Source organism: Crocodylus porosus, unplaced genomic scaffold (assembly GCF_001723895.1).
Source record: "Crocodylus porosus isolate Cpor-Errol unplaced genomic scaffold, CroPor_comp1, whole genome shotgun sequence".
In the NCBI taxonomy this organism is placed as follows: Eukaryota; Metazoa; Chordata; order Crocodylia; family Crocodylidae; genus Crocodylus; species Crocodylus porosus.
Genome location: NW_017728914.1, coordinates 25586145 through 25611260, shown reverse-complemented (window position 1 = coordinate 25611260; position 25116 = coordinate 25586145). Strand labels below are relative to the sequence as shown.

The 25116-nt window shown below is 46.6% G+C and overlaps 1 protein-coding gene across 2 annotated transcripts in view; it reads right to left on the bottom strand.

The window, feature by feature from the left end:
• SHROOM1 (shroom family member 1) overlaps window positions 1-25116 on the bottom strand; it is a 78695-nt gene that overhangs the window by 9815 nt on the left and 43764 nt on the right. For both annotated transcript variants that reach the window (XM_019535028.1, XM_019535029.1), the window contains exons 2-4: window positions 14489-17338; window positions 9614-9684; window positions 3457-4092 (exon numbers count right to left, since the gene is read on the bottom strand). In XM_019535028.1, the coding sequence (XP_019390573.1) occupies window positions 3457-4092; window positions 9614-9684; window positions 14489-17215 (3434 nt within the window). In that variant the 5' untranslated portion in view covers window positions 17216-17338. The remainder of the gene's footprint in view (window positions 1-3456; window positions 4093-9613; window positions 9685-14488; window positions 17339-25116) is intronic.

Genomic DNA, 25116 nt, shown 5'->3' with positions numbered 1-25116 from the left:
GGAAGTGAGCTGTAAGAGTTCCTGTTTCTGCACACGTGCCCAGGAGGAAAAAGATAAATACAGCCTGCAAAATTCCTTGGTGGGTTCAGAGTAATCTGAGTTTTTGACTCTGCTCTGACCCCATTTGCAAATACACCTTTTGTGCCATCTAATGAGTGTGTGCCTGTGATTTTGGTGGCCTCCAGAGAAACGAACCGCTTTAAGCATCAGCAGGAGAAGCCGCTGCTGGAGTTGAGGGGAGCCGAGCAGCAGCTGCACTGGGAACCGCCCCAAAAGCAGCTGTGCAGGATGGCTGGGGCTGGGGCTGGGCCAGCAGGCATGGTCTGGAGCGCAATGTGTGCTGCCTCAGGCAGGGCTCAGCCCCACGCAGAGCGCTGTGGGTTGGATCCAATCAGTTGGCAGGGATTCCCCCCCACCCGCCCCCCATGGGCCGGATCCAATCAGTTCACAAGCTAGATCTGGTCCACAGGCCCAATTTTGCCCACCCCTAATCTAGCTGAATTCCCATAGCAAACCCCAGCCTAGCCTAACCCCAACCGGTGAAAAGTGGACCTCCTGGACAGGGAGGATGATTTACAGGCTTTTGTCAAGGTCTTGGCAGCATGTGAAAGCTTTGAAAAGTTGGGTATTTAAATACTGGGAGCTTCAGTTCAGCTGATTGCCCACGCTCCACAGGCCTGAAGCTCAACTCCTGCTGAATCCCATAGTGCTGATGCTTTGATAAGCTGTAAACTCTGCAGGAGCAGACTTGCAGAGATGATCAGCTGCTGTAATTCAGGATCAGTTTCAAACAGGGAAGCCTCAAGGGACATGACTGAACTTTAGTTAACCCAGAGATCTGCTTTATCAGAGTTCAAGAAAAATCAGGATTAGTGTGTGCTAACTTTGCCCCCTGTTGGGAAGGAAAACTCTCTCCAGTATTTTCTCCAAAGCAGCATCTGTGACAATTGCATTATGGAGAAATTAAGAAACTTTAATTTTTTTTTATTTTTATATCAAGTGCCCTTGTAGCCCAGGAATCAGAACGTACATTAATGTAGCCACAGTCTCCAGTATTATATCTGTTGTTCACGTACACTGCTCCAAATATGATAGAAGACACTAGGCAAAGATGAAATTGTTCAACTATTGTACTTTTTTGGGCTACTTTGGAACAATGGTATGTATTACTGAGAAACAAGATATTTGTTTAATCATTTCCATTAGTATTCTGAAGAATCAAAACTTCTGCTTTTAATTTGGATCAATTCCTGGCTACACTTAAAACTTAAGGTTTCTGACCTAGCACTTGAAAAAATATCTTTGAAAGCAGAGGATAATGACTGTAAGGAATAAATGATTTTATCCAGACTGAGTTTACGATATAGAATAACAACAGATGTCTTTTTTACAATTCATTTAGGTCTACACCATGTAAAAATGTTGGTGTCAAGCTGAATGCACAAAATATATATATAGTTTATGCAGCCAGTTTCCTTATGCAGTTATGGTTCTTGATGTGTGAATAGATGTAATTGCACATATAAATGATCGACGTAACTGCTGGTATATTTATTCTATTCGTGATTGCATTGATGCTAACTGCATACCAAAGTTAGCCTTTAACTGCATGGCAAACAGTTTGGGTATCTAACCTTTTCAGTGTTCATACCAGTTAATGAGTTTATTATATACAGGAACTTTTTTCATAGAAAATACCATTTCCTCAACTCTCATACTGAATGAGTCTTACGAGGAGAGAACTGGGAGGAAGGCTGTAGGGCAGGAGTGGGCAATTAGTTCGGGCGGAGCACTTATTGAGTTTTGGCAAACTGTTGAGGGCTGCATGGGTAACCCCACCCCTTGACAGGTGTCCTGTCCCCTGGTTGCCATTTTGTGACCAGAAGTCCCACCCGCTAACCCCCGAGCTTTGCCTCCAGCTGTCCCTCCCCTTGCTCCCAAAAATACTCTTTTCAGCGAGGGGTTTTGCCATGGGCGATTGGTGCCGCCTTAGTCAGGGGAGGCACATGCCACCTCTGCAACCAGTCCTGCTGACTGGGGGAGTCCCCCATGAGCCATCCTGCAGTCCAGTGGTGGGGCGGACAGGGAGGGTGGCCCCATGTGGGCAACCCCATGATGGCCAATTGGTGTGCTTGCTGCAGCCACTTCCTGGAGTGGCTGCGGCCGCTTCTGGAAGCAAGTACCAGCTGATCTCTGCAGCCACTCCCAGAATCAGCCTCAGCCACTCCTGAAAGTGGCTGCAGTGAGTGCAGTGATCAGCTGGCGCTTGCAGGGGGGATACCGGCATTCCCACCTGCCCTCCCCGCCCATCGCCTAAACAGTGAGCGCAGCCATCAGGGTGTACACTGGTGCACCCCTGTGCACCCCCTATGGGCTGTCACTGGGTTTTGCCATCTTAGAACCAGAAAAATGCCAAATTACATTCTAAAAATTGAACATCTACAACATTCATTAATTTGATTTAAAAAAATATTTTTGTCCTGATTTACATGCGTCTAGGTAGTGTACATAGAGGTGATTGCACAATAGCTTAAAATGAAATCTTACTCTTGTATATTGTGGGGGGGTATAACCTTGTGGGGGGTTGTGGGTATGTGGGGTGTGGGGGATGGTGTGGGTGTGTGCATGGGGGTTTTGTGGGAGGGTGGACAGATGTGGGGAGGTGTGGGGTGAGGGAGCTTGTGGGTGTATGTGTGGATATGTGGGGTGTGGGTGAGTATGGGCTTTGTGGGGGGAAATGTGTGGGAGAGGGTGGCTGGAGTGTGGGGGGGGTGGATGTCTGCATGTATGGCAGGGCGAAAGGGGTGTGTGGGTGCATGTGTATGATGGAGTGTACATGTGGGACTCACCCTATGAACACACACACACACTGTCTGTCCCTCCCTCATTGCTCTCTGTCTCTCTTTCTCCTTCCCTCATTGCACATATGCATATGCATACACACACGCACACCCCCCTCCCACTCCTGGCCCTGGGGTACCGGTATAGGCCCCATGATCCCATGGTCCTGCAATGCAGCCAGGGGACACGTGGTGCTGGAGCAGCCAGCAGGCTGCAGGCAAGCAGTGAAACTGGCTGGAGGCAGAGGCTTCCAGCTGGGGGTGGGGTGGGGTGGAGTGGGGCTCAGCAGGCCTTGATGCTAGGCCCTGCCGCCAGTTTCTCCCGTGTCCTACTGTCCCTGGCTCCTATCATCTTTGACAGGCAGCCCGGAGCAGATGAATATAAATTTTCTAAAATTTTTAAGGGCCCCATGATCTGGATAGAATGGCCTGGCAGGCTGGATTCGGCTGGCGGGACATATTTTGCCTGCCTCGCTGTAGGGAAAGGCAGTGATGCTTCCAACCCTATGTAACTGGTATGGCTTGATATATCTGTCATAATACTGAAGCTCACATATCAAGTTACATACTGAGACACAAACCATTTTCTTCCTCAGGATAGGAATAAAAAGGTTACCTGGCTTTTTGTACTGCTTTGCTTTGCTCTTCCTCCGAGGCAACTTGTAAAGACAATCCAGTCAGAGAAGATGCTGGCATTTCTTGTCCATGAAGACAAGGAGAAGCTATTTCTAAGCAACAAGTAGAGCTGTCATTTAGGAAAACATTGTCTTCATCAGGAGACATGGCCAATGGGGACTGAAGAGGAGACTCTGAATATACCAGTGGAGATTGCAGCGTGCCCAGGAAGGAGATGCAGTGCGGAGTTAGATTTTCTGTACTGAAGAAAATGCCATAGGGCTTTGCTGTACTAAGAAGCTTTTCAAGTGTTTGGACTGTTGTATCTGATCCCTTGAGCCCAACAGTGTTTTCAGTGTTCGCCAGTTTGGACAGATTTCCTGATGCAAACCTAGGGCTCTTCAAACTGCTTTGATGGTTTGTAGCTGTGTTATTTTTCCACAATTCAAGTCCTGGTGCTGGTGAGATATGTAGGGTTTTTGTGCGATGAAGCTGATCTGTGCTTTGGCTCAACAATGAAAGTCTCACTGTTTCTGAAATCCCAATTTCTTCCATAGACCTTCCCCTTCCTCCAGGTTTGCAGATGCTCTTTTCTTCTTCCTCCTTGGCCAAGTTGATTTCGTTCTTTGATGGAAAGCTAGAATAGTTCAAATCATTCTACGTTAGTGAATTATTAACAACATCAGCAAGAGATTTTATATTTGTGACATGAAACTATTGAGCAGAGTTAAAATAAACACCTCACAGGACACTGAGCTGGTGCAGATATTCCAGGCTCATTTGTGATACTCAACCATAACTGCTTGAAGAGGCATTTTGTTAATCAGGGTCGAGGAGAGTGCCACAAAACAGAGCCACAAAACAATCACAGCTTGATGTTCTGTTGTGAAATGTGAATTTGTGAGGGGATAATGTGTTATCACATATTGGTACAGCAGGGGGACAGGACGCTGAATTTCTTCTTCCCTCCTACAATCAAAGAAAAGCACCATAGGCCTGTCAGACTCCTTGGACCTAACCGTCATTTACATTACACGTCTTCCCAATGCTGAAGTGAGACTTAGGCTGAAAGGTAAATGCAACCACTCTAGTGATCGACGGAAGTGGTAGAAAATGTACAACAATAAGGGAACGGATTTCAAACTAAGTTACAAAACAGAGCAGATGCAAAAGGCTTAAGCCTTCAAAAGCTGTGTAACTTCTGGAAAAAAAAATGCTTTGAAGTCAGAGAGTTCTTACCTGGAGGAACGAGATACTTCATCCCAACAGGGTACATTTTTTAGGGTGCAGACAGGTGTGCAGTCCCCACTGTAGCTGAGAACACTTTGCAGAAAGTGTTCTGAGTTACAATGATCCCCCGGACCAAACAGAAGTTCACTGTTTGTTCTCCGGGGGGGGAAATCTAGTTGCTGGCTGGGAGCCTGCAACTGGTTTCCCCTAGCAAAAGCCCCTCCTCCCTATGGGGCTGCAAAGTTTTCAGAATGGGAAGGGGGAGAGAGCAGAGGGAGCTTGTTCTGGGGGGTCCCCAGGCAACACTGGAGGCTGGGGTGGGTGAATTGGAGGCTTGGGAGGCTCCTCCTGCCCCACCCTCCTATGGTTACCGTATTTCCAGTTCCAAAAAAAAGAAGACACCTGTCAGGAGAACAACTTACTCCCAACCCACAGCCCCCTGGCCCTGACAGTACCCTTCACTTGCAACCTGCAGCCCCCCGCATCCCTGGTAGTGCCCCTCACTCCTAACCCACAGACCCCTGCCCCCCCTGGGCTACGATGGTGCCCCACAGTCCCAACCCATAGCCCCCCCATCTCTGCTGCTGCCCCTCACTCCCAACCCACAGCCCCCATAGCCCTGCCAGTGCCCCTCACTCTCAATCCACAGCCTCCCTGCTCCCCACAGCTGCCCCCATCCTGACTGAGCTGGAATGCAGCAGCTGTGGCAGCTACAGCTTGTGCAGGTGGTGGCAGAGCAAGTCTGGCTCTGGCACAGGCTGGAGGGAGAAGGAGGGGACACTTGTAGCACCCTTGCCTTAGGCTGGGGCTCCTGTGCTGCTCTAGGTGGCCTGACTATGCCCCCCCTGCCACAGGCAGCATCTCCCAGATATCCTTCCTGGGCACCAGTCTCCAGTTCCACCAGCATGGCCATGCAGCTCCCCACTGCCCCTGAAGGTCCCCACTTCCTCTGCTGCTGGAGGGCAGACACCTCCCCCCTGCCCCTATGTCCTGCTGTAGCCCTGGTACCATAAGTTGACTGAGAGTAGATTCAGCCTAGACATTAGGAGGCACTACTTCACAGTCAGTGTGGCCAGGAGCTGGAACCAACTTCCAAGGGAAGTGGTGCTCACCCCTACTCTGGGGGTCTTTAAAAGGAGGCTAGACAACCACCTAGCCAGGGTCATTTGACCCTAGTAATCTTTCCTGCCCAGGGCAGGGGGTCGGACTTGACGATCTGATTAGGTCCCTTCCGACCCAACCAACTATGAAACTATGAAACCGTTCCCCAGAGCTGGCAAGCACCTGCATCCGCCCCCCACGCTTCACACACCCATTCCCTCCCTCTCACACGATATTCCACAAGCCCTGGGCCTCCAGGCCCTGTTCCCCATAAACCTACCTGCATCCAGCTGCTGAGGCTGCTCCCACCACCCTGCCTGGCTGCATGCTGGACATGTGTGTGCATGGGCGCAGATGCACGTGGTGCCCCTTGCCTCCAAACTGCCCTCCCTCTGCTGCCACCGGTGGAGTGGAGCAAAATCCTGGACATTTGTTTAGATTTCAAGAAACCTCCCAGACAAAGATCAGAGGACCCAAAAAGAGGACATGTCCTGGAAAACCTGGATGTATGGTAACCCTATACCCTCCAGTGGGGGCTGAAAACCCCCCAGACCGAATTCCCTCTGCTCCTTTTCCCCCCTCCCATTCTGAAAACAGCTCGAGGCTGGGAGGCAAGCAGATAAAAGTTACAGAAGAAGCTGTGTTTTGAAATGTCTTCATCTGACCCCTCATGCAATGAGGGTTCAGATTTTCACCCGACTGGCCATTTTTTAAGCAGTCCGCAGCTGTGCATGCAGTATTTGGTTATGGCTATAGACCACTTTGTGGCCAGATCAGGTGAAAATTATCACTTCTGTCTGTGCCCTAATACAGCAATATGCATAGCCACATACCTGGAACTTATCAACAAATCTTAGACACATATTTGGGTCCTGGAAAAACCTTTGCTCCCATTTCTGGAGCAATTAATGTTGCCAGCACAGTAAATCTACAGCAGTTTCACAGACTGGTTTCTATGTATGGCCATATTTCAATGTAATACAGTAGGTGTTATGTTGCATGTGGCAGAACGTGGTTGGGTAGAGACGGTGGCAGGAGGGACTATTACAAAATAAACAAAATAAAATAAAACCTATACTAATGGCCATATGTCACCCAGGTGCCTGCACTAATAATCAGCAACATCTGACCCCAGGACTTCCTGACAGTCACTGAAACTATGTTAAGAGTCCACCAGTACTTTATGATTTGACAACCCACAGACCTGCCCAGTACTTTCCATTGCATTCAACCCTGTTACAGTGATCAGCTTACAGTACAGTTCCTGCACCTTAATCAGGGATCTAAGACCAAATATTAACAGCCAGGAACCCTGCTAAGATAAGCAGCTCTGGTGCAAGCAGCCACACCTATTAGAATTACCAAAAAAAGAGCCCTGCCAATTAGCATTATTCCCAGGATTCTGGTTTTCTCCAATTTAAAAAAAATCCTCAAATTTCGGTTAAAAAAAAAAAAAAAAACCCTAAATCCACATTTTTCCATGATTTAAATGAAGCACCCCTAACACACACACACACACCCCTCTATCTTTATATATATGAGTTCTGTTTCATTTTAATCATGCAAAAATGTGGATTTGGGGTTACTTTTTTAAACCAAAAATTGGGGGTTTTTTAAAATCAGAGAAAAACAGGATCCCTGGTTATTACACAGGTATCAGTGCCACTTTCACATTGATATAAGCAGCAGCGATTCTCTTCCAATACTTCTAGATGACCAATATGGGAAATACTGGGTTAAATACCACATACTTTTAAATATTATTTGAAATATATATACACTTGATAATTATATGAAAAAATACATCAGCAGACTGGGCATGCACCTCATGGGTTAACTGTGGACACGTCTGCAAGTCAGCTGCAGAAGCTGTTTGTGCTGGAAATCAGATGGTGGAGCTGTGCTCTCAAATATCTGAGAAGGGAGCTGAAGAGCGGGTGGAATGTTTAACAGGCAAGAGCTCAGTTTCCACTTTATTTCCTACATAGTTTTGTACACTTTGTACTGTGGGGCCATGAAGAAGCAGAAATTACTTGAAATGCTCCTCAGAAACGGAAGAAATTACTCCAGTGAAAAGATGTGGGATGACAGCATCTTTAAGATTTGATGAAGTATCTGATGAAGTGAGCTTCAGCCCACAAAAGTATGTGCTTTCTCTCTGTATCTTTAATTAGTCCTTATAGGTACATACCCTGCCTTTTGAGGATCTTTAGCATTCAGCACCAGACCATGTTGAGAACCTGCCACTCCTAAATTCAGCCCCTTTCAGAAACATCCTGAAATGCTTTCTATTTAGGGGAAGGCCTTTACAAGATACATTTATCCTCTATGCAGGGTTGTACATGTTGCCAGCTAGTCTACTTTACAGAAGACTTTATGGGTGTCTGAACTACAATGTAGCTGAAAAGCTGCTCTACTTATCATGCTGGGACTAAAAACATGCTAACAACAGTGCCTAAATATATCTCTAGCTACAGTGCTATGTCTACATTTGGGGCTTTCACAAATTCTCCTACTTATATGAAAAAATAGGCAGAAAGGGATCTTGGAGTCATTACTGACTCCAAGATGAACATGGGCCGGCAGTGTGGGGAAGCAGTCAGGAAGGCCAACCATACCTTGTCATGCATCCACAGATGCATCTCGAGCAGGTCCAAGGAGGTGATCCTCCCCCTCTACGCGAGGCCGCAGCTGGAGTACTGCGTCCAGTTCTGGGCGCCGCACTTCAGGAGGGATGTGGACAACATGGAGAGGGTCCAGAGGAGGGCCACTCGCATGATCTGGGGACAACAGGGCAGACCCTACAATGACAGGCTGAACCTGTTCAGCCTTCACAAGCGAAGGCTGAGGGGGGACCTGGTGACTGTCTATAAACTCACTAGGGGAGACCAGAAGGGTTTGGGAGAGACCTTGTTTCCCCGAGCGCCCCCCCCAGGGTAACAAGGAATAATGGCCACAAGTGGTTGGAGAGGAGGTTTAGATTAGACATCCGTAAGAACTACTTCACGGTCAGGGCGGCTAGGATCTGGAACCAACTTCCAAGGGAAGTGGTGCTGGCTCCTACCCTGGGGGTTTTTAAGAAGAGGCTTGATGCCTACCTGGCTGGAGCCATTTGAGCCCAGTTTTGATCCTGCCCAGGCAGGGGGTTGGACTTGGAGATCTACAAGGTCCCTTCCGACCCGACTTCTATGATACTGTTGCTTTAGCACTGGAGCAGCTCTGTGGCTGCTATAGTTATATGTGCATTGGCGAATCAAGGCCAGGTCTTCCACATGGCAGACAAGGAACTGAACCACACTGCAGGCTTAGTACCAGTACAGATTCACTAACGCTAGCATAATACTTGGGGGCTTTTCATCAACGATGAGATCCAAATGAACAGGGCTTATTTTCATTCTGTAACAAAGCTGTAACACACACTGTAGTTTAAACACAACCCCGCAAAACCTGGCACTGCTTCGATCCTAGTAGAGACATACCCTGCAGATAAATGGCTCTATGGAGAAAAGAGAAAATTAAGATGCAGCGGAGTTTAATAAGGGCCCAACTCTTGTCCATATTTGTCCAGGAGATAACTCTACAACTTTGCTAACAACACCCACATTTAAAGCAGTGTGCTGCTAGCTAATGTTTGTTCCTAATGCTGACAAGATCTCTGCATGCAAAAATTAGGACATAAACAGAATCCTATTATACTGTATGACATCAAATGGATATAGTGTATCACAGTGGTATGTAATGAATGTAACCACACACTGGTGTTTGGAAAAAAATCCCAGACAACAGTGTTACTCTAGGGGAACATAAAGTATTTTTCATAGCATTACCTGGAGAGAAGGGGATACGTTTCACATTCTTGAGTTGATGGTTCTGGATAAGCTGAACTTCTGTTCAAATCCTAAAAATAAAGGAGTCTCAATGTGAGCAGAATTTTCATTGGGAAAATTAAGAGTTTAATTGAAAGTTTCACTTTTCCCTTATTTCTTCCCTATCTGCTATCTACAGATACAAGCCAGAAATAATTCACACTGGGATTTAGGAAGCCCTTCTAGTTTGTCTATTTCTTTGTTACATAATTCTCATCATTTCCCCACTACCTAGCAGCTATATTTTTTCCCCTGTAGAAAATCAGGTTATTGTTAGAACACTGCCATTTCACCAGCACATCACCATGCTCCAAGAAAGATAATTTTGACATGATTTTACAGGGGTGTTTCAGACAGAAATCAGCACCTCATCTAAGGTTATAAACTTCCAGACTCAGTAATTTATGGTTGCTAAACCTTAGAATCTTTTGTTTTGGCTTCTGGTTCATTGCACTGTATATACAGCAGGTACTACTGATATCCTAGTAATAAAATTGATTCCATTATCCCTCAACTAGTCAAAATAAATAGCTTTTTCCAGGCTAGGAGACCGTCAATAGAGCACATGGTGAACTGACCAGCTACAGGTTCTTCTCAGCTGTTCATACATTCCCTTTGCTTATCAGAAAACAGAGTCTATCATTCACCCCACAGGTAACCGCCCTATTCAATGCCTTACCAGGTATAGTTCTGGGATAGTCTTAATCTACAACATGCTCACAGTAGGATACATTCAAAGCAGAGTCATGGGAATATGAGGTTGAACAGATCAAACAGATAGTCCTATCAATACACAGGTGAATATTATCATTACAGGAACAAAATACTGACTTTCCCCTTTCTTGTCCCATAATTCTAAAAAGATCAGTGAGAGTTTCTAATCTCAAAGGCTGAAGGACTTCACTGGTATAAAGTTTAATTGACTTTCTTTCCCTTTTGCCTCTGTTTATCTTCCATATCAACTATTACAACAATATTGACATACATTGTCCTCCATATTCTGGCACTAAAAAGTACCTATTTCTCTTGGGACAATGGGACAGAATTTGCTGAAAGTGCCAGAAAAAAAGCACGTGGCTGACATTACCTGTGCTCTGGCAGTCTCCAAAAGTGTGAGAATTACTCTTTTAGATTCAAGACAGTTGTGGCAGGAGCAACAGCATAAAGCCATAATTTACAGAAGCCTCAGTCAGCATTGCAGCCTTGCCCAGTGTGGTGAGCTAACTTCCTATGCAGGCTTTACAAAAGCAGTCATAATATTAACAACAATAATAACAGACTTAACTAGTGAAAGCCAAACAGTGTTATCACCCCTATATCATGTGCTCTTCAACTCTGCATCTGGGCAGTATCAGCTGGGGAAAACAGTAAATCTCAAATCCAGTGGCTTTGAGTAGCTGGCAGCTCTTTTGTACTGCCTCCCAAAATAAATCATTTTGAGAACTGAGCAGTGTAGGGGAGACTGGGGATGGCCAAAATAATCCAGTATCATAGCCCTGTTTGCTAACAAAAAGGCAACTCACAAATATTATGCTGTATACATCTGCAAGGCTAAGGAACTTTTGCTACCAGAGAAAAAACAGGAAATCTAATTTCATCAGGTAACTATTAACAGCACTTCCACTGATACATCTGCTTTATATTTGGAAAAACCAGATGGGTTAGATTTGAACAAAGTGGGTAGATTCACAGTTTCAGTGGAAAACCAGGAATAGCTCAATGGCCTTAGCTGAGTGAAAAAGCACAAACGTGAAACTCAGTATGAAAAATCACCCAACAAGAGTCAAAAAGAGAGGGGAAAAAAGCCTCTCTAATTCTATCAGCTGGAAGCATTGATTTCCACATGTCTTTGCTTTTCAGAGGAAACCTTTTGCAAGGCATTACCTTAAAAGGCTTCCTGGGAGAAAGGTTTACTACACGCACTTGTGTATACATCAGATCTGCAGCTCATCCAAAATGCCTCTTCTGAAGGTCAAATCAGGTGGACACCGGGGCGCATCCCCACAACCAGGAATGTGCATTTCCCAGGGAACGCCCTGTATGCGCGCTCTCACATGTGGCAAATTGCCCTGGGTGGGGTAGGGAAGGCTGGAGCCAGTATGTGGGCTGGGGCCAGTATTAAGGCCAGTACCTACCTTACCTGGGGTCCTGGGGACCATCTAGGGCTCCAGCAGTGGCTATGCGGGTGCATGGATCCTGGCCGGCAGCTGAAGCATGGCTCTGGCTAGCCAGACTGGTTTCGGGTGGTGCATGCTGCAACCACATGCACAGCCTCACTTTTTTCTGGTGCAGGTTTTTTTGACACCAAAAAAACCTGCTGTGCTGCAAATCAGAAGCATGGCAAACACCTGCATGTGCGGTTTGTGAGATTTGTGGTGCCACAAATGTGTTTATGGTGCCACAAACTGCACATATGCGCTAGTCTGGACATGCCCCAGAAATCTATCCCCGTGGGGTTTTCTGATGCATTTCTACCTGGATCTGACACTTAAGTTGTAAGGTTCTTGGAGCAGGGACCTCGTATTCAGGTAGGTTTGTAAAGTGCTATAATATTCCTGCTCTGATGCAAGCCCCCCTTTCATTTAGGACTGCACTAAAGTTTTCAGCCCTCTGCAAACTCTGCATCAGTTTGTTTTCCATTACAAAAAAAGAAATACAGATTGCCTGGAAAGCATTATATAAGCCTGGGGCACTTTTGAGAATAACTATTATTGCCATGATTTTACAGAGCCTAATATTCTTGAGAGTTTCCAAGTAGGCTTTAAACACCTATGAGACATGTCCTAAAGAACAAAGAAACAGGGCATCTTTGCAGGGTACTGAACACTCCTTGGAGGTGTTCAAAAGGAGATTGGACAGACACCTGGCTGGGGTCATCTGACCCCAGTACGCATTCCTGCCCAGGGCAGGGGGTCAGACTCAATGATCTATTAGGTCCCTTCCGACCCTACTAACTATGAAACTATGAAATTCCAAAGCTCAGTAGGGACCAGCTGACTTATTCCTTTCTTAGTTTGATGAGCAGGGATCTGGGTTTTGTCTCCCACGGAAAAACAGAGAAAAACAAATTTTGCCCTTTACCAGAGGAAAATGTGGATTTCTGATTTTAACAGAGAACCCTGTGGATTTTGCAGTTTTGCGATGGGCTCTCTGCAGGCGGGTAGAGTTCCAGCCTGCAGGGGGCTGAGGGGAACGGGAGGAGGGTGGTCAGGCAGGGGAAGGGACCTAGACACATCATCGAATCCGACCCCCTGCCATGGGCAGGAAGGAGCACTGGGGGCGGCAGGGGTCATAAGACCCCAGCCAGGTGCCTGTCCAGTCTCCTCTTGAAGATCTCCAGGGAAGGGGAGAGCATCAGCTCTCTGGGGAGCCAATTCCAGGCTCTGGCCACCCTTACCGTGAAGTAGTTCTTTCTAATATCTGACCTAAACCTATCCTCCCTCAGCTTGTGGCCATTGTTCCTGGTGACTCCAAGGGGAGCCCTGGTGAACAGACTTTCCCCGAGTCCCTGCTGCTGGCCCCTGAAAAGTCCCTGCTGCTGGGTCTTGAAGACCCCCAGGGTAAGGGAGAGCACCACCTCCCTTGGGAGCCCATTCCAGACCTTGGCCCTCTAACTGTGAAGAAGTTCCTCGTAATGTCCAGTCTAAATCTGCTCTCTGCTAGCTTGTGGCCATTATTTCTTGTGACCCCCAGAGGCGCCTTGGTGAGTAGAGCCTCACCAATTCCCCTCCGTGCCCACCTGATGAATTTATGGGCAGCCACAAGGTCGCCTCTCACAGGTAAGTGGAGAGGGGGATTGAGGCCCCCGTAGGGAGGGAGGGAATTGGGCAGGGCTGGGGCTGCTGCCCAGCCAGGCAGTGTGTGGGGCTTGGAGCCTGGGGCTTCAATGCACAGCCACAGGACTGGTTCCTTGCTGCTGCGTGCACTCCCAGTGGGGCAGGGCGGACCTGTGCCCCCTGGATCTGTATGCAGGGCAGGAGTGGGTGCAGGCTGCCCACTGTGAGCTCAGGCTCCCTGCCCTGCTGCCCTCCCCCAGGGCCTCTGCAGCCCAGCAGGTGTGACCCAGCGCTGCAGGGCACAGCAGGGTTGCGTGGGGATCTCCTTGCCACCGAGAGCTCTGCGCTACCCTGGCGACATCCCCTGCCCACACGACAGCAGAGGGACACAACCTCGCACCACTGCCCCTGCTCCTGCCGCAGGCACAGGGCATGCATCGCCAGGGCAGCGAGGAGCTTGCAGCGGCAAGGAGATCCCCACACAGCCCTGCTGCACCTGCTGGGCTGCAGAGGCCCCTGGGGAGGGCAGCTAGGTGGGAGCCTGAACCTGCAGCAGGAAGCCCATGCCTGCCCCCACCCCACACACAGATCTGGGGGGGGCCCCCCTGGGAATGTGTGCAGAGGCAGGGAACCACCCCCCACTGCCTGAGCCCGCAGCAGGCAGCCAGCAGGCTGGGTGGGGAGGGGGGCTACGCTCTGCTGCAGCACCCATCGCCTTCTGCCAGGGGGCTGTGGACCCAGGTCCCTGGCCCTGTAGCCCTGGCAGCTGGGGGCCCCCTCCAGCAGGGCTGTGGGTGGGGGGCGAGGGGCACCAGCAGGGCCAGAAGAGCTGTGGGGGGAGAGTGAGGGGCCTTTCATTTTAATCATGGATTGCGGGGGGGCGGGTTAAAAATCAGAGAAGCTGTGATTCTTTAATCAGAGAATTTGTGATCTTATATCAGGGAAAACCGGGATCCCTGCTGATGAGCAATGGAACTATTCCTGTGAGCAAATGCTCATCAATAAGTAAATGGCTCACAATCTGGACCTCAAACCTAAGTTCCCTTTTAACCCACCTTACCCGTTCAGGAGGGGGAGTTGATTTTGACCTCTCACGACCTTTGCTGGATGCAGACGCTCCTGCCCGAGGGAGATAATCAGCTGACGCACATCTGCTGGTACAGCTTCCCTCTGTTTCCTTGACAGCAGACTTACATTTTTGAAGCACTGTCTCAGCAGCGGTAGAGCAGGCACTGTTTCTGTTGGTATACATCACTGGGGGAATACACGCAGAAGAGGAAAGAGAGAGATCTGGATATTTTTCTGGAGAGAACTGGCAGAAAGCTTCATTACTGTGATTTTTTCTGCTGCTATTTGGATTGGAAGTCTTGCACTCTGAAAACCACTGCGCATTTGAAGGCCTCTGCTGCAGGGGTGGCTTATAGGATGGGACAGGCTGTACGCTAGCTGGCCTTTGACTAATCTTCCGTTCCATGTACTCAATGAGTGCAGTATGCTGGATTTGCTTCAGCTCAGTCTTGGAAATATTTGAACTGGAAAGCACCCTCCCTCGGTTTTCAAGAGTTCTTTTTCTGGTGACTGCTGCCTCTTGTTCACTCATTTCATCTGACCTGGTCCCTGCATTTTCTTCCCTCCATGACATGCCATTATCTTTCTGTTCATCCAGTTGATTGAGCTTCTCTGGTTCAGAATAACACAGCTTCTTTTGCTCTTTCGTTATCCTCTTCCTGCCCCCCATTCGAGCAGTTTGTGGCCTCTTTGGTTCTTCATATTTGCCGCTGTATTCCAGAGACTCAGGAGGTGGAATCAGTTTGGCAGCTTCTTTTGCACTGGTTAATGAGAAAGATCTGAGATGTTCAATTGAAGGCCGTGAAGGTTTCTGCCTCAACCGTATAGGCAAGCTCATCTGTAAATCCTTTCTTTTGAAAGATGTTTCTCTTAGGACCTTTTTTTGAGCAACCTTAAGCTTTTCCCTGTAGTCATACATGAAACTCTCATCCAGTGACGATGCAGGGCTTCCCAGAACTACATCATCAGTCTCGCTAATGGTGTCATTGCTCGTGCACTGATGTTTGTGTTTGCTTTTTCGAAGCTGGTTACCTTCCCCCTGTATCTCTATAGGTTGTGTTGAGGCAGGACAGTGGCTTCTTGGAGATTTCTTTGGCAAACTCCCTGAATCCTCTTGTTGCCATTTCTGATTCTTGTGACTCAGAACATCAGTGTTTTTCCCACCAGAAAGGTAGTAAAGGAGGGGAGTTGTCTGCCTGTTAATCTTTTCACTGACAGCATCATCCTGAGGCTGACTTTCAAGCTTCTTCTGAAATTCAAGTTGATGTTTTGTATAACGAACAGGATTCAGGGTTTCTTCTTGCTTTGGGTTCATGGTAAGGTCAGGACTACTCTTATTCGTTTGCTTTTCTCTCTTGGCTCCATTTAAAAAATGGGAAGTGGAACCTTCATTTGGTCTGAAATACGATGTATTGTCGGCACCATCATAAAATGATTTGTGGCCCAAACCCAATTCCCCATGGTGAACGTGGTCTCTTTCTACATTATCCAAACTTTGGGACTGTAGTGGCTTCTGCACTGGAGTTTGTGGATCGAGAAGTGGTTCCCAAATGTCATTTTTGCTTGCTTCTTCAGAGCTGGAATGCTGATGCTTGTCCTCATAGCTGTTCACTTTCTTGGGTACATCCTCTTTTGGAATAGGACTGCCCATATATTTTAAGCCTGCTTTGCTCTCCAGCGCATCCTGATCCAAGTTTAAATGATCTTCAGCCCCGAAAGGGCACTGAATACAAGGAATCTGTCTCTCTCGTTGGCTGGATTCTGTCACTGTGCTTTGCAAATCTGCTCCTATGAAGGGCGACTTGTGTACACTGCAGGCATAAAAATATTGTTTGTTCTCTTGTGTATCATTAACAGCACTGATGTTGGTATGTAGTGGAAGAGAGGGCTTAGAGTTCATCTCCTCTGGAATTTTGTAAGCATGGACTGAATTATGAGCACAGGAAAGCTTTTGGGTATTTCCCAAAGAGTCAGATTTTAAATATTCTTGAAAAATGAAAGAGGAGGGCCTGGTATAAACATGCAGACTGTTTTTCTTTGTGATGTCTTGGGATGGACCCCACTCTTCACTTTCCTCTGTATTTAGCTCCTCATTTTTAGATCTAGATAACCAGTTTGTTATGGAATTGGAAGGGAGGAGGCCATTGCTAGTGTCCTGGGGAAAAGCAGCCAGTTGCACAATATTTTCAAAATGATTTCCCGAGTTAGATCTCCCCTTGGTAGCTTTATAGCTATCAAGTCGTGCTGGTGGGGAGGGTGGCTGAGACAGGGAAGAGGGAGGTCGAGCCAAAGGCAATGGTGGCTGATACAAAGTCCCATGAGTAGGAGTGCTTTGTCCATTGAGACCAATGTTGTAAGAGTTATGATGACTACTCAGCTCCAGTGACTTGTACTTCAAATCAGAGTTTACTGCATTAGGATTATAAATACCTCTTACATATTCAGAATCCATATATGGCAACTGCTGCAAGGGCAGACAGCAGTGTTCGTTCCAGTACTGTGGAGCGTGATATTCTGGGACATTGGAACCCCCTGAGAAAGAGCTGTAGGCAGAGTCCACTTTTGCAGGAAGGTGTAAGAGGTGGTTTATGTTGCTGACGGACTTTGCTGGTGAGAGTCTGTTAGTATAGTCTGGTGGGGCCGCTGGCTCTAACCATTCTGCAGTTCTTCCAGCTTGCTTAAGGTTCCATCTTTCTATCTCATTCCCACATGAAGCCATGTCTGCTAACAACCAGCTCCTCCAGGAAATACATTCACATTACGTCTCCCCATCTGTGTCTCTGAAAGCACACTTCCTTCCATTTATTGCTGCGGGTCACATTTCACAAGTGGACTGACAGTCCTAGGGAAAAACAAACAGACACATGAATGTTTATTTGTTTCCAAGACTAGGTAATAGAGCAATGGGGACCAACCTTTTTGGCAGGCGAGTCACAAATTAGCCCACAGCCTCTCTAAATGCCACTTCAGTCCTGTTCCTCTGCCTTACCTGCTGCTCTGCTTCTGCTCCCTGCCACTGTGTTGCCTCTCCCCACCCTGATCTGCTACATGCCAAACAAAGATGCTGCCCCTGCCACTTGTGACACACATGCCAGAGGTTGCCCAACCCTGAATTACAGCTTCAGCTGGTGCCAGTCACCATTGCTGCACTCAACTTGAAGTCAGTGGGGCTGTGCTGACTTAAGCTGGCTAAGGATATGGCCCTAATCTAGGGTGAGATATAAATCAACATAATAATAATAATCCTTAGGGGAAGTGGGGCTGTGGATTTACTATATAATTTTACATTCCTTGCACTTAACACACACAAGGCTCTATTCTGAGTACAGATAATATCTGACCTCTGAGAAAGAAGGAAATCTTGGATCCCAGTCTTTGTCTCACTATACTCGCAATACCTGGTGCCTGTTTCATGCTACTACCGCTGGAACAGGAAATGTCCTTCATTAGTTATTATCAAAGAGATGATCCAATAACCTGAATACCAGAGCAGGAGACAAGAATTCCTCGTTTGTAGTGGGGGCACAGTTTAACTTTTAACAAATAAATGTTCATGTCTGCAAAGTCCAACTCAAATGTGCGGTGTATGTATTCAGCACTGCATGCTAGCCATACTACCAGCATCTCAGACCTAACTTTTTTGTGTTCTAGTTCCTGTTGAATAAGTGCTGGGCTAAAGGGCTTTAAAAAAAATAAAGGTATTTATTCCTAAAAAGAAATGAACTCCAGATTTCAGTGTTAGAAGCAGATCCACAAAAAGCTCCAGTAAATGCATTGACACTTCTCTTGTTACTGGCACTTTGATCCAGTATTGTCAGTGAAGCACTCATAGAAAAGAAAGGGAACACAAAGGGGCCATTCCAAACCCCAGGAAATTCAGCAATTGTTGATTTCTGCAGTTAAATTAGTCATTACCTTAGGACAGCAAGTGGAGAAGAACTTAATTATTTGAAAATAGTGAGAATAAAAGGTAATTACTTGAGCTGGATTTTTACTCAGATGCTGGGATCACCTCAGCTATCACAAAAAAATGCCTTGGGATCTTTAACAATAAAATGGTCCAAATCTCTACTTTATCCAAAAGACTGCACCTTGAATTCCTCTTGTACGTGACTTGGACAGGAAGGGCCAGAGCCAAGAAGGTACTTAAACACAAAGTCCTTGGATGCAGGCATTGAGGTGGATGTCATCTACCTGGACTTCAAGAAGGCCTTTGACACTGTTTCTCACCCCATGCTCGTAAAAAAAATAGGCGACTGCGGTATTGATGCCTACACAGTCAGATAAGTTGCAAATTGGCTTGGCTGTCATACCCAGAGTGGTGGTGGATGGCTTGTTTTTGACCTGGAGGGAGGGTGGGCAGTGGAGTTTCCCAGGGCTTGGTCTTCAAGCTTGTGCTGTTCAACATCTTTATCAGCATCTTGAAGGTGGGCATGAAAAGCACACCATCCAAATTCGCTGATGACACAAAGATGTGGGCAGAAGTGGGCACACTAGAGGGGAGGGACAGAATCCAACTAGATCTAGACAGGTTACTGAGGTGGGCGGATGAGAATAGGATGGGATTCAATGCAGACAAGTGCAAGGTGCTGCATCTAGGGAGAAGGAACCTGCAACACACCTATAGGCTGAGGAACACCCTTCTCATCAAAACAGTGGCTGAAAGGGATCTTGGAGTCATTGTTGACTCCAGGATGGACATGAGTCACAAATGCGAGGAAGCGGTCAGTAAGGCTAGCCACACCTTGTCGTGCATCTACACATGCATCACAAGCAGGTCCAGGGAGGTGATCCTTCCCCTCTATGCGGTGCTGGTCAGGCCGCAGTTGGGAGTGCTGCATCCAGTTCTGGGTGCTGCACTTCAAGAGGGATGTGGCTAACCTTGAGAGGGTCCAAGGGAGGGCCACTCGCATGGTCAGGAGGCAGCAGGCCAGGCCCTACGAAGATAAACTAAAGGGCCTGAATCTATTTAGCCTCCATAAGAGAAGACTGAGAGGAGATCTAGTGGCCATCTATAAACTCACCAGGGGGGACCAGAGGAAAATATCCTAGGTACCACCTGGGATGACAAGGAATAATGGCCACAGATTGATTGAGAGTAAATTCAGGCTTGATATCAGGAGGCATTACTTTACAGTTAGGGCTGCCAGGCTCTGGAATGGGCTCCCAAGGGAGGTGGTGCTCTCTCCTACTTTGGGGGTCTTCAAGAAGAGGTTGGATAGATATCTGGCTGGGGTATTATGATCCCAGCACTCGTTCCTGCCCAGGGCAGGGGGTCAGACTTGATGTTCTGTTCAGGTCCCTTCCGACCCTAGAAAATATTAAACTACAACTCTTGTGAATGGAGCAGCACCCCATTTCAAAAACTAGTTTATTTATTCCAGTGCTTACCTCCTTGCAGCAGGGCTGGGCAGCAGCCAGGCAAGGAGGAGCCAGAGCCTACACTTACCTCCTCACACCTACTTAACTCTTCACATCTCATGGGACCCAACAAAAGATCTCATGGCACCCCAGGGTGCCCCAGCACCCTAGTTGAGAATCACTGGTCTAAGGTATTATCTATCAGGAGCTGTCTGTCTGATTAGCCAAACAGAATGGTCTTGCAGGAAGAAAAAGCAATGAATCATCTTTATTGGTGTAAATGTCACTCTCCATTTTCAGTAAGTAAAGCCCAGCTTTGTCTAGCCCATTAGACCCAATCAAACACAGGTGTTTTGTCAGTATCTAGGCCTCAAATAAGGATTTGCTTATGGACTGGCATGTCTCATGAGACTACTCACATGCTTAAGTGCTTTGCTGGATTAGGATCTAAGTTTCCTAAATAGGAGCTAACATTTTCAGAAATGACTAGTGAGTGATAGTTCCTCAGTTCAGATACTTTAAAGGTTTCCAGGGGGTGGCTGCTCCGCTCTTTCTGATATAGGGCCTCTTTAAGTGATCTCACATTGCACAGCACCCCAAACAACTCATCACTTTTGAAAGCCAGCACTGGGTATGGGGGGTTGCTTGTGTTTTTAAAAATATGGCAAGATGAAGTGATAAAATGTGTAACTGTCTCTTAAGAGTCAAGAAAAAATGATATGGAGAAAAGTGGGAAAGGAAAGGAGGGGAAAGGAAGAAGAGTCAATGGAGCAAAGGAGGAGTACTACAGGGAGAAAAGTGATGTAGCTGGAAGTGAAGTGAGGGTGGGGAGTGAAAGAGGCACATGGAACTAAGGAGCTGCAGAGATGGGAGGGAAAGGATTTAGAGACAGGTTCAAAGGCAGAGAAGGAGAAGAAGAAAGACAAGAGAAGACAAGCAAGGAGAGAAGAGAAGGCAAGAAAGGAAAAGCTAGGATGAGGTTAAAAGGAGACGACTCAAAAAGAGGGGCCAGAAGGAAGTTGAAAGAATCCACAGATTAAGCTCTCTTTACCTAACCCCCATCTGGACAGCCACAAGAAAGATTCAGAAGTGACCCTGGAACCTCTTACAGCCTTGCAGTCTACCAGCTGGGGCAGTACTGTACCACACACATTCAGTGCCAATCTCTCTAGAACAGGGGTAGGCAATCATTTTGGGCGGAGAGCCACTTACCAAGTTTTGGCAAGCTGCCAAGGGCTGTATGAGTAGCCACACCCCTTGGCAGGTGCCCCACCCACTAGTTGCCATCTTGTGACTGGAAGTCCCGCCCACAACCCCTGACCTTTGCCACCAGAAGTCCCTCCTTGCCTCTGGAAGTACTCCTTTCAGCAAAGGTTTTGCCATGTCAGAACCAGAAAAATATCAAATTATATTCTAAAAATCAAACATCTACAATACACATTAATTTGACTTCAAAAAATATTCCCATCCTGGTTTACATACATTTGTGTAGTGTACAGAGGTGATTGTATATAATTGCTTAAAATGAAGTCTTACTGTTGTATATTGTGTGGGGGGGGGTAGATATAGGCTTACGGGGGCTGTGGGTATGTGGGATAAGGGGATAGTGTGGGTATGTGCATGGGGGTCTTGGGGGTGTGGGGTGAGGGAGCATGTGGATGTGAATATGTGGGGCATGGGCAAGTATGGGGCTTGTGCGGGGGGATGTATGAGGGGAAGGGATGCTGGGGTATGTGAGGAGGTATGGGGGTTTGCATGTGCAGCAGTGTGAGGGGGGGTGTGGGTGCATGTATATGGTGGGGGTGTGCATGTGGGACTCACCTTACGAACACACACACACTGGGGTACCAGCACAGCCCCATGCTCCCCAGAGATGCAGCTGAGAGCCACATGGTTCTGGAGCAGGAAGGGGGCAGGAAGGCAGGGAAATGCCTGGGGGTGGGGGAGGGCTGGGCTGCTGCATTCCTTCTGAGGCTCCCCCTGGGTCCTACTGTCATCTTTGACAGGCAGCCAGGAGCAGATAAATATTTTATTAATTTTTTAGGGGCCCCACAGGCTGGATAAAATGGCCTGGCGGGCCGTATTTTGCCCACCCCTGCTCTAGAATATAGTCCAGATGCATGATTAGATGCTACCATTTCGTCTTATGCCAGAACAGTTTTCTAATACAAAAAGGCCTCCTGTCCTCCAAACTGTCAGTACAGCACTCTTCATTTCCACTATGACTGTGATCTTGGTGTTACAAAGTTGGTTTTGTTCAAAGGGTTTATGTTGAGTAAATTATTTTAATACAATAATTCAAAACAAAACAGATGAATTTACTGTTTAAGAGAAAACTGGTAGGTCATTCTGATAAAGGTCTCCACATAGAGAAGCAAATACCAATGTGTGCTTTCCTTGGTGAGTGTGATGAAAGCTGGTTGCTGCTTCAGCTAAACTTCCATGCTGATTATCTTCCAGCTCAAAAATATACATCCTGGGACATATCACCTAATAGATAGGGGAGAGACCACCAAAATCAAATGCCTAGGGCTTAATCCATCTCGACAGTAAACTGAGCTTTCGGTAGCAAGTCATACATCATAAAAAAAACAGGCAAATACTTCCAGCACTGTGATAGTAGGAGCCCCCTTGCACACATTCTGATGTAATGGAAAAGCAGGAGCAGGAATTCAGAGTTTGCGTACAATAAATGAACCATACGTGTGCGGCATAAATCTGCCATGCAGTTTAAAGCCAGCCCGTGTTTATAGGACCAGACATGCAGCTCTTGACATTTACACACCCTTCTATTATTATTTATGTTGCATAGGCACAAAGTTTAATAAGTGAAATCTCTGCAGGCAGCTTGCTCAGTAAACAGTAAAAGCACATAACTGATCTCCTCAAAAGCTAATGCAGGCACAGACCCCTTAGACAGTCACAGTACTAAAGCTTAATAAATGACTGCAGGTCTGGCAAAGTCCGGGAGGGACTTTCCAATGACCTGATTTGACACTTCCCCTTTCAAACCGTGTTAAAACTGATGATCACGGTGACGTTAGATTAGTTATCAAAATAAAAAGAACTAGATTCTTCAAAGCCTTCAGTGCCAGGTTACTGGATACTGAATCATTCTTTTGTGAGATGCAATTAATTCCAAATCCAGCCAAAGGGGTATATATTTTGTTATAAAAGGAAAGAGCTTCCCAGTCCCCAATTTAGTACATTTCCAATGGGGCTTATTAAAGCTGGAAGAGAAAGAAAGATTCACTGGTGCTGCTGCTGCTTGAACAAAAAAAGCTTCACATTCCTAGCTGGTGTCAAAGACAGTCCTGGTATCATTCCTTTTGAGCCACAGGCAGGGAGAGGTGGACAGAAGCCAACCAGAGGGGCAGCTAGAAGTTAATTTATAAAAGGAACTTGGACTTGTAAAGCACAGTAAACAAATTAACTAGCTTCTGGGAAAATAAAACAGCAGCAGTGCAGAAGAGCAAGTTTTGCTAGACTCCTGGTGATAAAATCTTCGTTGTGCAAAATAAGACAAGCAAGAAATGGAATAAAAACACAACTACTTTTGAATCTGCCTAACCTAACTGACTTTTGGAGGAGGTCTCTCTCCTCCTTTGGGGATAACCTAAACCACAGCTACCAGTCTGAGGCTGAATAAAGGGGGCACCTTGTGAAAACACCAAGCAATGTTGGTTTACTAATGGCAAGACTTCAGTGTGGCATGACTGTGCTCACATTAAAAAAGTTCGGGGGGGGGTGGTAAGGCCTGGAAAGCTGGTGAAGAGAGGAGCTTATGAAGCTACAAAGAGAGAGAAGTAGTCAGAAAGACACAAAGACAGACTGCTGGGGAAGTTAGGGCAGCAAAAACAAACAAGAACATCAAATCAGAAGGTAGTGCATTCACCTTCACACCAAAGTCATGTAAGGTAGAGGATTCAGGGAAGAGAACAACACAGTACCTCCCGAATCTGTAGTGCCAGTGGTTCACTGGGGAAGCCAACTGCAATTCCCTATGCCACTGTGACAGCTATAGCAAGGCTGATGACATTTGTAAATGCTCAGGGGCTCCTTCAGGTTCAGGCCCTGCAGGAGAAGCCCTCCTTAGTAGACCCCAGCAGGTGGCTGTATCTTTATTTTTAACTGAAGTCATGTATCAGTGCATATTCTCCCACCTACTCTAGCTCTAACCTAAGTATTACTTGTCTAATATTACTATTATTAGACAGGACCTCAGCTTTGGCCGGTATCAATTGGCTTAGTTCCACTGAAATTACTGGAGCTATGCTGACCTGCAGTGAGAATTTGGCTTCAGCATTTGACAAATATGTGCAGAATCTGAATAGCAGTTGAGCTGTGGTTTATATAAATCTACGAAAATACCTTGCTGGATTCTAAAAGAAACAGCACTCAAGACCTGCCTTATCCAGTTTGTTTCAATTCTTGGAACCTGGCCTGCTTGAAATTTATAGTGAGGTCAGTGACATAATGGAGGATTTCTATCCAAGGTTCCTGGTTTATTAAAAAAACAAAAACAAAAAAACCCACAAAACAAAAAACCACACATCAGAAAAGACGGGTTGGTTGCCCTAGAGAAACTGATATATAAGAACAACTGACATGGGAACATAAAGCCAGGGCTGAATAGGACACTGTACACATCTGGGCTGTTTTCTGTTTTAAGTTCCATCAGGTCATTTCACATCTTTGAAATGACAAGAAAATAATACGTGCACCTAGAGTGATGGAAGTTGTGTCCAAATACCTCCTCCAAAATGTAAATGATATGGTAATTGAAACACATCCTGAGAAAAGCCTCTTACATTGCTGGGGTCCCCCCCCCCCCAATCCTGAAACCAGAAACCTTAACCTGAAAGTGTTTTAAAGAATTAAGTGGAACCAAAACCCCTTTTCATAAGCAAAAAGGAAACATTCATTTACTTAAAACCCAACTGATGTTAAAAATGATGCCATTGTTTTCTTAAGCTGGTGGGTGGCTAAGTAGCTGCGTGGAATGCTGTCTCCGGGTCTTAGAAATGTGCTGGCAACCTTGTAATACACGGCTCTGAAACAATGCAACATGCCTGGCAAGCAGGCCTTGTTCTGACTGCTATCCTCTGACAACAGAAGGAAATATGTTAGTTTAAGAGTATGCAGAACAGAAGATAGAGTAACATGCATTAATAATGTATTATTCAGAGAATTTGCAGAGAAACAAAAGTCACTAACCATTCAAGGTACAAACAGAAAACAAGGCCAACTTGACTTCCA